At 49.1% G+C, this 12,436-nt stretch overlaps 4 protein-coding genes across 4 annotated transcripts; 3 read left to right on the plus strand and 1 right to left on the minus strand.

Moving 5' to 3' along the window:
* Positions 1-1,883: 1,883 nt before the first annotated feature.
* On the plus strand, positions 1,884-2,565 carry BDV27DRAFT_140302 (uncharacterized protein; the record flags this gene model as incomplete). Its single annotated transcript, XM_032069629.1, has 3 exons — positions 1,884-2,136; positions 2,213-2,469; positions 2,509-2,565. The coding sequence occupies 3 exons, from the start codon at positions 1,884-1,886 to the stop codon at positions 2,563-2,565; spliced, it is 567 nt and encodes a 188-aa protein (XP_031933793.1).
* Positions 2,566-5,605: 3,040 nt separating this feature from the next.
* Positions 5,606-6,903, minus strand: BDV27DRAFT_140310 (uncharacterized protein; the record flags this gene model as incomplete). Its single annotated transcript, XM_032069631.1, has 5 exons — positions 5,606-6,062; positions 6,110-6,252; positions 6,304-6,528; positions 6,589-6,693; positions 6,745-6,903. 5 exons carry the CDS (start codon positions 6,901-6,903, stop codon positions 5,606-5,608), a joined length of 1,089 nt encoding a protein of 362 aa, XP_031933794.1.
* Positions 6,904-7,720: 817 nt separating this feature from the next.
* Positions 7,721-9,716, plus strand: BDV27DRAFT_167573 (putative amino acid permease; the record flags this gene model as incomplete). Its single annotated transcript, XM_032074529.1, has 8 exons — positions 7,721-7,825; positions 7,881-7,951; positions 8,003-8,026; positions 8,075-8,164; positions 8,219-8,301; positions 8,354-8,751; positions 8,814-9,143; positions 9,240-9,716. The coding sequence occupies 8 exons, from the start codon at positions 7,721-7,723 to the stop codon at positions 9,714-9,716; spliced, it is 1,578 nt and encodes a 525-aa protein (XP_031933795.1).
* Positions 9,717-10,207: 491 nt separating this feature from the next.
* BDV27DRAFT_119362 (putative amino acid permease) lies at positions 10,208-12,424 on the plus strand. The gene is made up of 3 exons (XM_032064847.1): positions 10,208-11,689; positions 11,772-12,112; positions 12,188-12,424. Exons 1-3 carry the CDS (start codon positions 10,519-10,521, stop codon positions 12,302-12,304), a joined length of 1,629 nt encoding a protein of 542 aa, XP_031933796.1. The 5' UTR covers positions 10,208-10,518; the 3' UTR covers positions 12,305-12,424.
* Positions 12,425-12,436: the final 12 nt, after the last annotated feature.

The following is a 12,436-nucleotide window of genomic DNA, read 5'->3' on the forward strand; positions in this document are numbered from 1 at the left end:
ACCAAGATTGGCTTCGGCATGACCTTGCTTCCTGATCGTCTCTTTGCTTTTGCATCGCTTTCATGGACCCAGTATATTTTTCATTCTCCAGAACAAGCTGCACCCCTTCCCGAGGCTCTCACCTGGATCGAGACTGCGTGTGGTGGTAGATTTGGCCCTGATACCCAAGGAATCCCCATGTCTAGTGCCCGCATCCTCCCTGGTATAGTGCGTCTTGCGCCTCTTGCCAGGTAAACATGAGAAAGCCGGCTCCATAGTCATACGGTCCGTGCCCTTCAATTGATCCCAAAGTCCTAAACGTCAGCCAAACACCATGATTTCTCATGAGTGCTGGCAAGTGTATGTTAAACTGCAGGAGGAAGGATAGATTGCAAGAGGCTTTGTGCCGGTTGTTCATCGGCGGGTTGCATCACGGTTTATGGCTCGCGGTTCATCAGCCCTCGATAAGAAAATGCCGTACCTACAGCTCTTCCGCCACGTATTAATGATTGAGTTGCAAAAGGTCACGGGATATCTTGTAGCATACCTGTTTGTAAAGGCCTTTCTTTTCCATGGTAAAAGGTTTTCATGATCAGAGTCTTGCGGTACAGTTGCGTGAAACAACACACCTAGTCCCGGGATCCAAGTCGGAGCCAGGAAATGAAATGGACAGCAGTCGAGTGATATTGATCGAAGCTTTCAAAGTCCCCGGTCCTTTTTTTTTGGCTTCGATCAGCGCTCTCGACCCACAAGTATCTGCCCCTTGATATTCTCAATGTGAGTGAGTTTCCATACGGCCGGTCCGGCGGAATGGGAACGATATTTACACCATCGGGGCAAATATGCACAAGGGCCGCCTCAGAGTCGTGTTGCAGAAGAGGCATTGCAAAACAAATTCGCCATTCATGTTTAGGTCTTGTTCCTGTTCTCGACAGTTGAGCGAGAGTGGAGGCAGATTCCGCGAGATTTATTATTATAAAGCATAGGCTTCATGGAATCGTTGTAAAGGGAGACTTGGGTCGAACAAAATGCTTGGCTTTGCTGCCATAATGCTAAGAAACAAATGACGGGTGAAAGAATTAAATGACATGGAAACGTTTATGCTGGTGAGTACTTCCGTGTGTTGGTCGTTTGATCTCCACGATCTCCACCCAGGCTGATGGAATGTAACGATAGGTTAACTAGTCCTTCCCAGGTCAGTTAGTACGATGCCAGAATCATTGGAGGGCCACTACAAAGCCGCTGATTGGTCAGATACTATTTCCATTGCTGGATGGAATCGACCCTTCGTGGTCGGATAGGATCATGAGTACCGTCTAGGGGACACGTAGCGCAGCTACTATGGGTTTCCCCCAAGCCGTTTCAGATGAGAAAGGACATGCTTATTGTGTATCACACATATACCGAGAAATCTGCAGACCCCGAAGACCGAATCGACGGCGATGTTGGCCCTTGCATGGGTTCATTCTACGTTACCGGCTAGATGTGATCCACACACTAAATGGGTCCCTCACAGCCTTCTGCCACTTCTCAGCCGATATACGATGGATGGGCAACACGAGGAGTAGGGCTCAGATCCCAAGATGAAAAGCCTATTCCGTTGAACCCCGGCTTGAATCTATTCACCCGGGGGTTTCGAGTGAAGTTTATCTGCATCAGGGCCACGCACGAAGAACTCTTCGTCTACGACAATGAACCACCAAGGACGTCAGAGGAAAGGCCCAGATCGAAGGGAACCAGGTAGAAACGACGCGGGGACCCAGTTCGAGTTTGTATTGGAGAAAGACCAGCCTGGCATTCGCAGTCATGCCATGCGACAATTTTGGAGGCAGAAACAAGCCATCGCAAAGGAAGACCCAAGCGACGTGACTTCCACCAGCCGCCCTCTTTATCCCCGCACGTTGATGCCCAACGATGGCATCCAAACCTACAGCCAGTTTGAGGGGCTGGAGGAATTCCGCCAACAGATGTCAGCTCTCCAACCGGAGGATCACAGAGCAGGATCAGCGAATTCGAGTAAAGATAATGCGGAGACTTCGGGTATCCCAGCCCAAATCTTATCTGGAATCCATCATGCTCTAGAATTTGTTAATGGTGACCCTTTTCCTACTTTTCCGGTGACATTGACGGCGCAACACCGCAAGTTGTTGTACCACTGTAAGTATATCGGAGGGAGGGAAGAAGTAACCACGGTCGGCGTCAAGGATTCATGGCTGTAACTGACAATGGATAGGGCTGAGTACGCATACTAGTGGGACATCGACCGCCTCTCCCTTCGATCCCATCAGAGAGGTTTGGCTACCATTGGACTTGTCAAACAGCGCCTCGTTCAACGCAACCATGGCACACTCCGCAGCCCATCTGGCTTACCTTCACGGTGAGCTCGCCTCACCCGAAGCTCTCCGATACAAAACCGAAGCCATCAGCGTCATCACAAAATGGCTAGATGATCCGGAGCAAGCGCTTAGAAACGAAACCCTCGTTTCCGTAGTACGGCTTTTGATGTTCGAGGTACGTGCCCTGGCCTAGTATGGCGACCATTACATCTTATATGATTCAAGGCGTAAGGGATCATTTGCTTTGTGATTCTGTTGACCGTTCCCGCCATGTGCAGAAATACTGGGGAATAGATGGCCAGTGGGAAGTCCATCGAGACGGACTACAACGGCTGATCAACGCAAAAGGTGGCCTTTCTGCATTGCGAGGGGACTGGCGCGTAGAACTCGTTGTGTTTTTGTGAGTTTTCCCCGTCCGTCTTCCACCATCATACCCCTTGGGAAAGGACTTCTTGGAAACTGACGCACGCCCAATGGAATTGTCCACTAGTGCCTTGTTCATTGCAGGATCATCACACTGTGAGCCATCCACGCATGTATGGGAGCTGTCAGAGCACTTCACACCGACGGCCCTTCACCCAACGCTGCAATTAACGGTTGACCGGCACCGATCAAAGGTGGTAGAGAGCCTCCAGATATATCCAGCTGTATATGAGGCGGCCATCCTGCTTTACAACTCTTTTCACCAGACTCCTGAGCCTGAGCTACTCACGGAACCTTCGGACATGTTTACGCATCGGTTGAAGTGCTTGGTGTTCCTGAGTGTCATTTTCCAGGAATCAATTTACTCCTCCATATCAGCGCTCGGCGGGGGTGTCAGCATAGACCATTCTTTCACCAACCAGTTAGCCGCGTTGGATGAGTCGCTAGCAAAGTATCAGCATCAATGGGGAGGCGAGGTTGATATGCTCTATGCGGTTCTCTTCGGTGACTTTTGTGATCTGAATCACCGGCATGAAACCCCGGAGATTGACTTTGTTATACGGCTCTCAGACGGCCTAGCCCAGCTCAGTCAGCACGCCCGCAAAGCTATTGGGCAATGTCTCCTGAACATGCTCTTGGAAGAGAAATGAGTCGTGATACTACTAACACAGCAACGCCACTGGATCGTATCATACGTCAGCGACTCTTCTATCCTCCTGATGGCAAGTGTGTATAGGATTTTAGAGTTATTGCATATTACCCAGAGTGAGCAGCTTTACCGCCACCTTGCTGTCTATCATATAGGAAAGCTGTAGACGTGGATGCCAACATGACAGTCTTGGCAATCCCTTCACCAATCCGGGATAGTTCGTTTTTAAGGGTTTTTCCCGCCACGGGATTTCCGTGGGTTCAACCCTCTTTTTGACCGAATCCGGTAGTACTAATCAACCACTCAATATCAGTCTGTTGCAATGGACTCAGGTCCCAAAGACAAGAAAGGAATGATCAACAGCAAGTCAAGTTCTTCTCGTGTCGTTTAGTTGGGAAGCATAACTCTCCTGATCTTCTATCTTCTTCTTGTTTGATACCCTTGCCCTCGACTCTCCCCACGCGCACTAATTGCCACCTCCCTTTTAACGTGTCCGCGTTGTTTAAGCCACAAGAGGCATCCGCCATATAAGTGGGGATTGGAGGGCAACGGAGAAACGGAAATGGTACAGGCGAGTCGACGCAAGCCAGAAGAGTATCCCGTACAAAGCCTTTCCACATGTCCGAGATTCGAAGATTTCCTACGAAAAACGTCAAGCACTGCATGGACAGCGTGCATACCTGCAGAGAGATATACCCCGAATGACGAGATCAACTTCTGACGGTCGACAGTCTAGCACCATGACGAGAATGACCTTCCATTTCCGGCAAGAGAAAATCCCTGAACCTCACCTTCCTGGCAAGGAAATGTGATATGCACGGCCGCCAAGTTATATTGCGGAATATCCTATGTTGATAAGGGGTACTATGGGCCTATCTTAGAAAACAGATTTTCTCTTTTCCATAATCTGCGTGTTCGTGGCAGCTTCAAAAACAGTTTATTGTATCCAGTCAGTATATCAGCCTAGGCAGGAATACGATTTGCTGCTGCTATGAAGAGCATCATTGGAAAGCCAACGGGGAAGCGCAAACCTGGAATGACGGCAAGCCCCGACCAGGCGTTCCAATATAACGTTATACAAGAATTTGCATCTCCATCTTTCTCGATCTCGACGTCTGCGGCCGAACTAGAAGGACCGGCCCACGAAAGCATGCTTGCAGCGAAGCGTTCACAGTTGTCGCGCGTAACGATACTCACCATGCTTTCATGTTCCCTTTTCTTGCTGGTGGTAAAATTCTTTATTGGTAAGTTGTTCATGCCTCCACTTGTTCAGTGTTTCCTTAGGTCGTCGCTGAGCCCTGGTGTCAATTAGCAGTGCCGCCCTTTCAAAGTATTAACGGTGCCACTATTGCTTTCCAAGACACGAGTTGACAAGCCGTTATTCTGCGCCCCAATACAACGTCTCAGTTTCGATTATCTCTTTCTGCCATACACTGACTATCGAATCTATTACAGCCAGTCCTCAGCAGCCCGACCGCCGTGAGATGCTGTTGTTATAATGGAGCTCCCACTTGATCGCACAGGTTTTAACTTACTCCCTCTCTCGACCGTGGTCTAAGTCGCTAAGTCCTGACGCGACTCAGGATTAGTTTAGCAATGTCACTTTGCACGGGCAGGATATATTGCACTCACTTATATTTATGGGCTTTACATTATGAGAAAGGTTCTTGGTAGCTGGATGCTATCTTCTTTATTTCCGGGTCAAGTCTTTTGTGGTATAACACTTCCTTTAAATGGTGAAGTGATTAAAACAGCTCCTGATGTATCAATGTTGCTTATGCGTGTCTTTATAAGCAGAACGTGCAACTATCGAGCTTTAGTTGGCCTATTCGGCCTCATTGCTCTTGGCTCGTTTATACTCTCAGTCCACCACCACTATTACCTAGTGTCTTCTACGGCATTCTGCTAAGGTGAATCAATGCGGAGATCCTGTGAGATAATGAGAACATCATCTGGAACGAATGGATGTCACCATGCGTACGGTGGAGGTTGTATTTAGAAAAGACTGACACGGTCTAGAAACACATTTATAATTCAGTAATCCAAGGACTATTGCCAAAACTACTATACACTTCAAAAGTTCATCCCAGTAGATCGGAGAGGGCGTAATGTTATTTGATGTCAGCGTTGCATTATTTAATCTAAGTCTTTCGTCGGAACTAAGCGGCAACGTGTTCCCCATTGACTAGAAGACCTGTAACTTCCGGAGTCTTACTTCTCAATGCCACTGCTGCTCCCCAACTCCTGGCGCTGTCGGTAAGTCCACAGTCCATGTCCTCATTTCCCGGATGATATACGTCTCGCTTGAATGGCTTTGCGACTCCCACTCCGCGGATGCCCGCGACGTGGATATGTCTGTCTTTGTCCCATAAGTAGGGGAAAGGACAAATTTGTCTCCAGATTCATAAAGTGTCCCTTTTGTTATACAAGAGACGTGTGGTGGTCGTGACCGGCCGATATAGGCGGTATTTGTCCATCCATTGTTTTGAAGACAGAATGCGTTAGAACGAAGTCGAACCATGAAAGGCTTCAGCTGGCCCCAGCAGGCTGTGATGATGCTGAGAGACTGGGTCATCTCCATGCAAATTGTGCTGGAAGATGCGTCAATAAAGGGATCAGTGTAAGGGGCATTTGCTCTGGTAAAGATTATTTCGGCGGTAATCGACGCAACAACACTGAAAATTTCAATAATGAAATATTGCCTGAAGGACGGTAAACCTACAGTAGTCGTGGAAGAAAGATACTGGCAAAAAGAAATTTTATCTTCCAAGTAGTTTGGACATGGACGATCAACACCATGGCTTGGGCAAATATCAGGATGTCCGTTATCCCATTTGTGACGGCAACGAACACACACCAGGCAGTCTATAGCCGATTAATACAGGTCTTGGTATCAGGAGGCAATTGTAGTCTCACGCGATTGATACATCGCCCCTCAAGATAGTCCCAGGTTCTTGGAAAATGACACTGGAAGGCTGTCCCAAATAGGGCAGTCACTGAAGTTACTAACACCAGCCCCTGGGCGACACGGGCGAGGATACGGTCTCGAGATGCCGGCGTAATGTTACAGATAAAGACTGTCATGGCCAACTTAGAGCATAAAAAGCTCAGGGTGAACAACAGTGCCCCGGCGAGCTGCGACTGTGATGGGTAAGTACTAGAAGATAAATGGACTAAAGTCACATGAACAAAGTAGCTGACTTTCATTACAATATCCTGCATTGTTGTCCTGATTGTGTCGGTGTGATCACCGAAGCCATGGGTAGTTGCCATAAAAATGGCAATGTTATTCCCAACACCAAATAGCTACATTGTCAGGACTTCGAGTGAGTTGTGGTCTAAGTATGGCACAGTAACAAACGATATAACGATGAGGGCATCATCGGTTGTCAGCCCTCCAACCAAGAGATATTTGGTCATGAGTCGAGATATGACTGCTAGAGCGGTAACACTCATAAGAAACCATGTTATGACTGCAATCGCAGAATGCCAGCTAGCTGGCTCGAATTGTGCCATGGGCCGATCGCTCTGGGATGATATCAATTAAGGTATATGCCTAGGAACAATAGTAGCTCAGCACTTCGTCAATAAGACATTTGAAGCGGGGGCATTCCATGGGTCTTTGGGGGTGACTGAGTGTGTAACTATATAAGTTTAATACTCCAGGAGAACGGCATTAAGTGTCACGATGCCAAGAGCCTCTTTTGAAAAGCTAACAAAGAAGTAACCAATGACCCCACCGCCAGGTAACCCTGGTGCCGTCTTCACTCAGACTAGGTGGTAGTAAAGCGTCGCGCTATCTGCACTGAACTATTGATTAGGTATTTTACCGCTTCAATCAACCGAGGATCACTGGGCCTGGGTCACAGCATCGTCTTGAAACCGTACATTAGCTAGTACTTGACGATATTGAAGAAATATTTGGAGCCTATGATCAGTATCCCGCTGCAGTTCATGATTGAGAGCCTTTCTTGGACTATCCCGAAAGATGTCTGGGGAGTCTTGTGTCCTCGACCAGGAGCCCAAGGAAGTTTGTTCAAGTAGTAACAAAGGTATCAACAAAACACAGATAGATATCTGAAACGAGAAGGTAGAATTAGGGTAGCACAAGCAGGAGCCTGGCCAGGGCTACCAAGGACTACGTTTATATGATGCTTACACGCTGCAGTAATAAATGTCGCGGGTATTATAATCCGCTTGAGCGCCTATAACCCGGTCTCGATGCGAATGTGTCTCTTCCCCCGCCTGCTCCGATCTTCTCTCTTGAGTCAGTTGATGCAATATCTCTCCCCTTTGCAGTTTTGCATAATCCCAAGAGCAGCGCACACTCAATATGCCTTTGTACGAGATGAAGAACCGGGTAGATGTCGGTCACAATCCGAGTCAAGATCGTGATGAGCTGGATCTCGCGCGAGTTGGAAAGAAGGCTGTTCTCACGGTAGTTCTTCCTCGAGATTTGGCAGACGCTTGTTGTATACTAAGCAATCCCCCAGCGCAACTTCAGTATTCTGTCGATTCTCGCCTTCAGCTGCACCATTATCGCGACGTGGGAAGGATTGCTGGAGCAAGTCATGCCCATCTCCTGTATATGTAACCGATGCTAACATGTAATCAGCACCTTTCTGCTTCCTATGGCGAAGTTAGCCTCGACCTACTATACCTACATGACCAAGCTGACCAAACCTAGCGGAGGACCCGCAGGTGCCGTGTACGGATATATCTTTGCATGGATAGGGACTGGGTCATGTTTTGTGGTCCTCGCCGAGCTATCTTCCATGTAAGGTCCTTGTCCTCTGTTCAAGAGATTCTCTCCATGACATCTGGCACGCAGGGCGCCCACATCCGGGGGACAATATCACTGGTGCGCAATGCTTGCACCCCCCAGCTGCATGAAATTTTATAGCTACATCACGGGTGTGTATGCCCCTTTCCGCTTATTGATCAAAGTCGAGATTGACGTCCTTAGGCTGGATAACTGTTTTCGCTTGGCAATCCGCCTTTGCGTCGATCGCCCTATTGAGTGGCACCGAAATCCAGGGGGCTGCTATCTTGACCTTCAAGAACTACCAGAGCCAACTCTACCATGGGACGCTGATCCTATGGGCCTGCGTGCTAATCGCCCTAGCGGTTAATGCGATCGGTGGTAAACTACTGCCACGTTTGGAAAATCTGGTTTTTGTTTTGCACCTTGTTGGGTTTTTGGCCATTCTCATCACACTTACCTACATGGCAGATCACAAAAGCGCCAAGGAGGTGTTCACGACATGGACAAATCAGGGTGGCTGGTCCTCTAACGGCATCGTGTTCTTCATCGGGATGCAAGGTAGCGTGTTTGCTTTCTCTGGTGGTGATGCTGCCGTCCATGTAAGTATCGCTCAGTTGTGGAACCAAAGCACGCACGAGCCGGTTTCTAACCTGAATATTAGATGGCCGAGGAAGTTCAGCACGCCTCGGTAGTTATCCCTCGGGCATTGATTCTTACTGTTTTAATCAACGGTATGCTTGGATTTGGCATGCTGATTGGGGTCTTGTTTTGTATGGGCGATCTTGAGGCAGCGACCAACACCTCCACGGGGTATCCTTATATGGAAATCTTTCTGCAGGGGACCAATTCATTAGGGGGTACTATCACCATGATATGCATCTCGCTTGTGATTGGTATTTGTTCTGCAATCGGTATGATAGCTGCGACCTCTCGCCAGTTGTGGTCCTTTGCGCGTGATCGAGGGATGCCTGGATGGAGGTTATGGAGTAAGGCATGTCTTCCGTTGGCCTCTTCTCCCTGGCCCCCCTCTCTCCCTTCTCTTTCTTCGGATTCTGTTTTGTGTGAAGTTGCTGACTGGTAGACGCAGGTCTCTCCCACGACGAATATTCCGATTTACTCTGTGTGTTTCACCATGGCTGTTTCATGTCTTCTTGGTCTGATTAATATCGGCTCCGACGTCGAGCTGAAAGACATCCTGTCGATGGCTGTCTCTAGCCTCTACCTCTCATACCTGGCCGTTGGAACTTTGTTTCTGTACCGGCGTGTATGTGGCCACATCCGCGCCAGCAGTGAGTGCGAGGACATGATTGTGAATGTCCCCAATGCGCCTTTAGTATGGGGGCCATTCCAGGTTCCTGGGATCCTGGGGACGGTCAACAACGGCTATGCTGTTTGCTACATGATTATTGTGGTTTTCTTTAGCTTTTGGCCCACAACCGTAGTGGTGGATTATCAATCTATGAACTACAGTGTCCTTGGGACATTCGGGACGGTCCTTATCGCGATTATATATTATGTAGTTCGGGCGAAATATGTTTACCACGGTCCGGTGGTAGAAGTGTGATAGTAGTTACTGAGTAGTAGTCTAGATTTCCGTACCATGGTTCATAACAGAATGGTTAAAAAATCGGATCGCCCTGGTTTCAAATTTGTGCCATGAGAACCAACGTCCGGAGTTGTTGTCAAGTTGTTAAGGCAAAAAAAAAAACACGGATGGGTGCGGATGACAGCCACCTGAGGCATCCACTGTCCCAGTAACGGGATGGCGCTCTTATTGGCCAATGCAGTCACCGCCTTTGGCTACCTCGGCCTATGAACATACTATTTTAGGAAAGAAAGATGTTTTGTAGTCACGTGCCCTGATCAAGATGGATAGGGATGAAGTTGAATTAATTGGAAGTCTTGAGCGTTTGGTGACTGGTAAATTAGTATAGGTCACTGAGCTCATCGTTGTAAGTTCCAGATCATCGGGGTTTCCCGGCAAAACTAAACTAAGAATAAAAACTCAATCCCGACCGGGGAAAAAAAAAATCTGCCAAAAGTCAAAGCCGAATACCGGAGCCGAGAGCTTAATCACAGTCATAGACTTGCATAAAACTCGGTCGCTCGTCCGGCATCGCGTGTGGAATCTGCGCTTAGAGCCAATTACACTTCCTCGACCACTCCACAATTGGTGGAGAACAACGGATCGTGCAAGATGGAAGCGCGATGTTGCGATTGGCGAGAAATCTTGGGAGGCAAAAAAAAGAAGCTTTGTCCTGCATGGGGGATTCTCTTTTTATCTCTGGGGTAATTCTGATTTTGGGTAGGGAAATAGGATTCCCACAACCGTTCATCAATCCTACCCAAATACTCCAAGGTAGATCATGGAGAAGTCCACTTTGGCTGAGGATCCCATCCAGCCAACGGGCTACAACGAGTATGATGTGCCTCCCAAGGACGAAATCCAGCTCAATGTGGGTGGTCGCGGAGCGACGCAGCGACGCCTGCGGAACTACCATGTTACCATGATTGGTTTTTGCAGTGGAATTGGCACCGGTTTGTTTGTGGGAACAGGCGCCGCCTATGCCAAGGCCGGACCTGCTGGCTTGCTACTGGCATATATCGTCGTGGGCCTGGTGCTATGGTGTGTGATGCAGAGCATCGGCGAGCTGGCAACCCTGCTACCCACCGCCGGATCCTTTCCTCACTGGGCCACTCGCTTCATCGATCCGGCGGTCGGGTTTTCACTAGCCATCTCATATGGATACTGTTATACGATTGCCATTGCCTCGGAGGTCTCCGCCGCTGCTGTCATTGTCTCCTATTGGACCGACATCACACCGGCTGTGGTCATCACAGTGGGTCTAGTACTGATCCTAGCCAGCAATCTAATGAGCGTGCGTTTCTATGGCGAAACCGAAGTCTTTGGGGGTGCGGTCAAGGTCCTTTGCTTCCTCGGCTTGGTGATTGTATCCATTGTTATCACGGCTGGTGGAGCGGGCAACGATAGCATCGGCTTCCGTTATTGGAATAATCCGGGACCGTGGACGAATTACAACGGTATCACCGGTCCAACGGGACATTTCTTGGGCTTCCTCTCGTCCTTTGTGAACGCCTCATTCAGCTTCATTGGTGTCGAGACCGTGGTCATCACCGCTGCCGAGTCCGTTAATCCTCATCACGCGATCCCGAAGGCTGCCCGCCGTGTGACATACCGCATCGCCTTCTTCTATATCCTGGGTGCCCTTCTGATTGGCCTTATTGTCGATCCGCGTAACCCAGCCCTTGTCTCGGGCTCGGATAACGCGAACAGTTCCCCATTCGTGATCGCCATCAAGGAGGCCGGCATCAATGCCCTGCCGTCGATTGTCAATGCATGCATTCTGGTTGCGGCCTGGTCCGCCGGTAATTCCTACTGCTGGGTGGGATCCCGTATGATCGTGGCCATGACCACAGACCGTCAGTTACCGCAAGTCTTTGGCCGGGTCACCAAAAAAGGTGTGCCCTATGTCGCCGTCATTACGGCTTGGCTGTTTGGGCCATTGGCGTACCTGAGTAAGTCAACTTCCATCGGGTCTAATCATTTGACGACAAGAACTTGTCCATCGTGTGTGTGCTAACAGACAACAACCTTTAGGTCTCGGCTCTGGTGGCGCGGCGCAGGCGTTTTCCTGGCTTCTGAATCTCAGCACCGTGGCTGGTTTGATCGCATGGGCCACACTCTCCTTGTGCTATATTCGCTTCCACGCGGCGATGAAAAAGCAGGGTGTCTCTCGTGATACGCTCCCGTGGAAGTCGCCGCTGCAACCCTATGCTGCCTGGGTAGGATTCATTGGTTCGACCATCATCGTTCTAGTCGCTGGATTCCCCGTCTTCTTGAAGGGTAACTGGTCTTCCTCGGACTTTGTGGCGTCATACATCGGCATTCCTATCTTCATTGTACCTATCATCGGATGGAAGATCCTCAAACGTACTAAGGTTAGTTGGACAAATCGTGAATTTCTTTTTTTTTTTTTTCATTGAGGAACCTCGCTGACCGCAGGCAATGCCTAGTTTGTCCGAGCTGCTGAGATCGATTTGTGGTCGGGCCGTCTACAAGAAGGGGAGATCCTGGTGGAAAGGCGGCCTCCCCAGAATCTTTGGGACCGCTTTGTGGACTGGCTTGTTTGATTTTATTCAATCTATATAAAGATAGATCTACGTCGCGAGCGACGCTGTTGGTTCAACACCGCCACCGTACGCGAGTGATTACCTGACTGTCGAGTGCCCTGGAAGGTTCTCGGTACTTATGCCAGCGACTGC

Source organism: Aspergillus caelatus, assembly GCF_009193585.1.
Source record: "Aspergillus caelatus strain CBS 763.97 unplaced genomic scaffold BDV27scaffold_2, whole genome shotgun sequence".
Classification (NCBI taxonomy): domain Eukaryota; kingdom Fungi; phylum Ascomycota; class Eurotiomycetes; order Eurotiales; family Aspergillaceae; genus Aspergillus; species Aspergillus caelatus.

Excerpts from the sequence above, each read along its gene's own strand:
- BDV27DRAFT_119362 (XM_032064847.1), top strand. The coding sequence starts at position 10,519 with ATGGAGAAGTCCACTTTGGCTGAGGATCCCATCCAGCCAACGGGCTAC. Across the intron at positions 11,690-11,771 it reads TGGGCCATTGGCGTACCTGA|GTCTCGGCTCTGGTGGCGCG; the intron begins GTAAGTCAACTT and ends AACAACCTTTAG. Across the intron at positions 12,113-12,187 it reads AGATCCTCAAACGTACTAAG|TTTGTCCGAGCTGCTGAGAT; the intron begins GTTAGTTGGACA and ends GGCAATGCCTAG.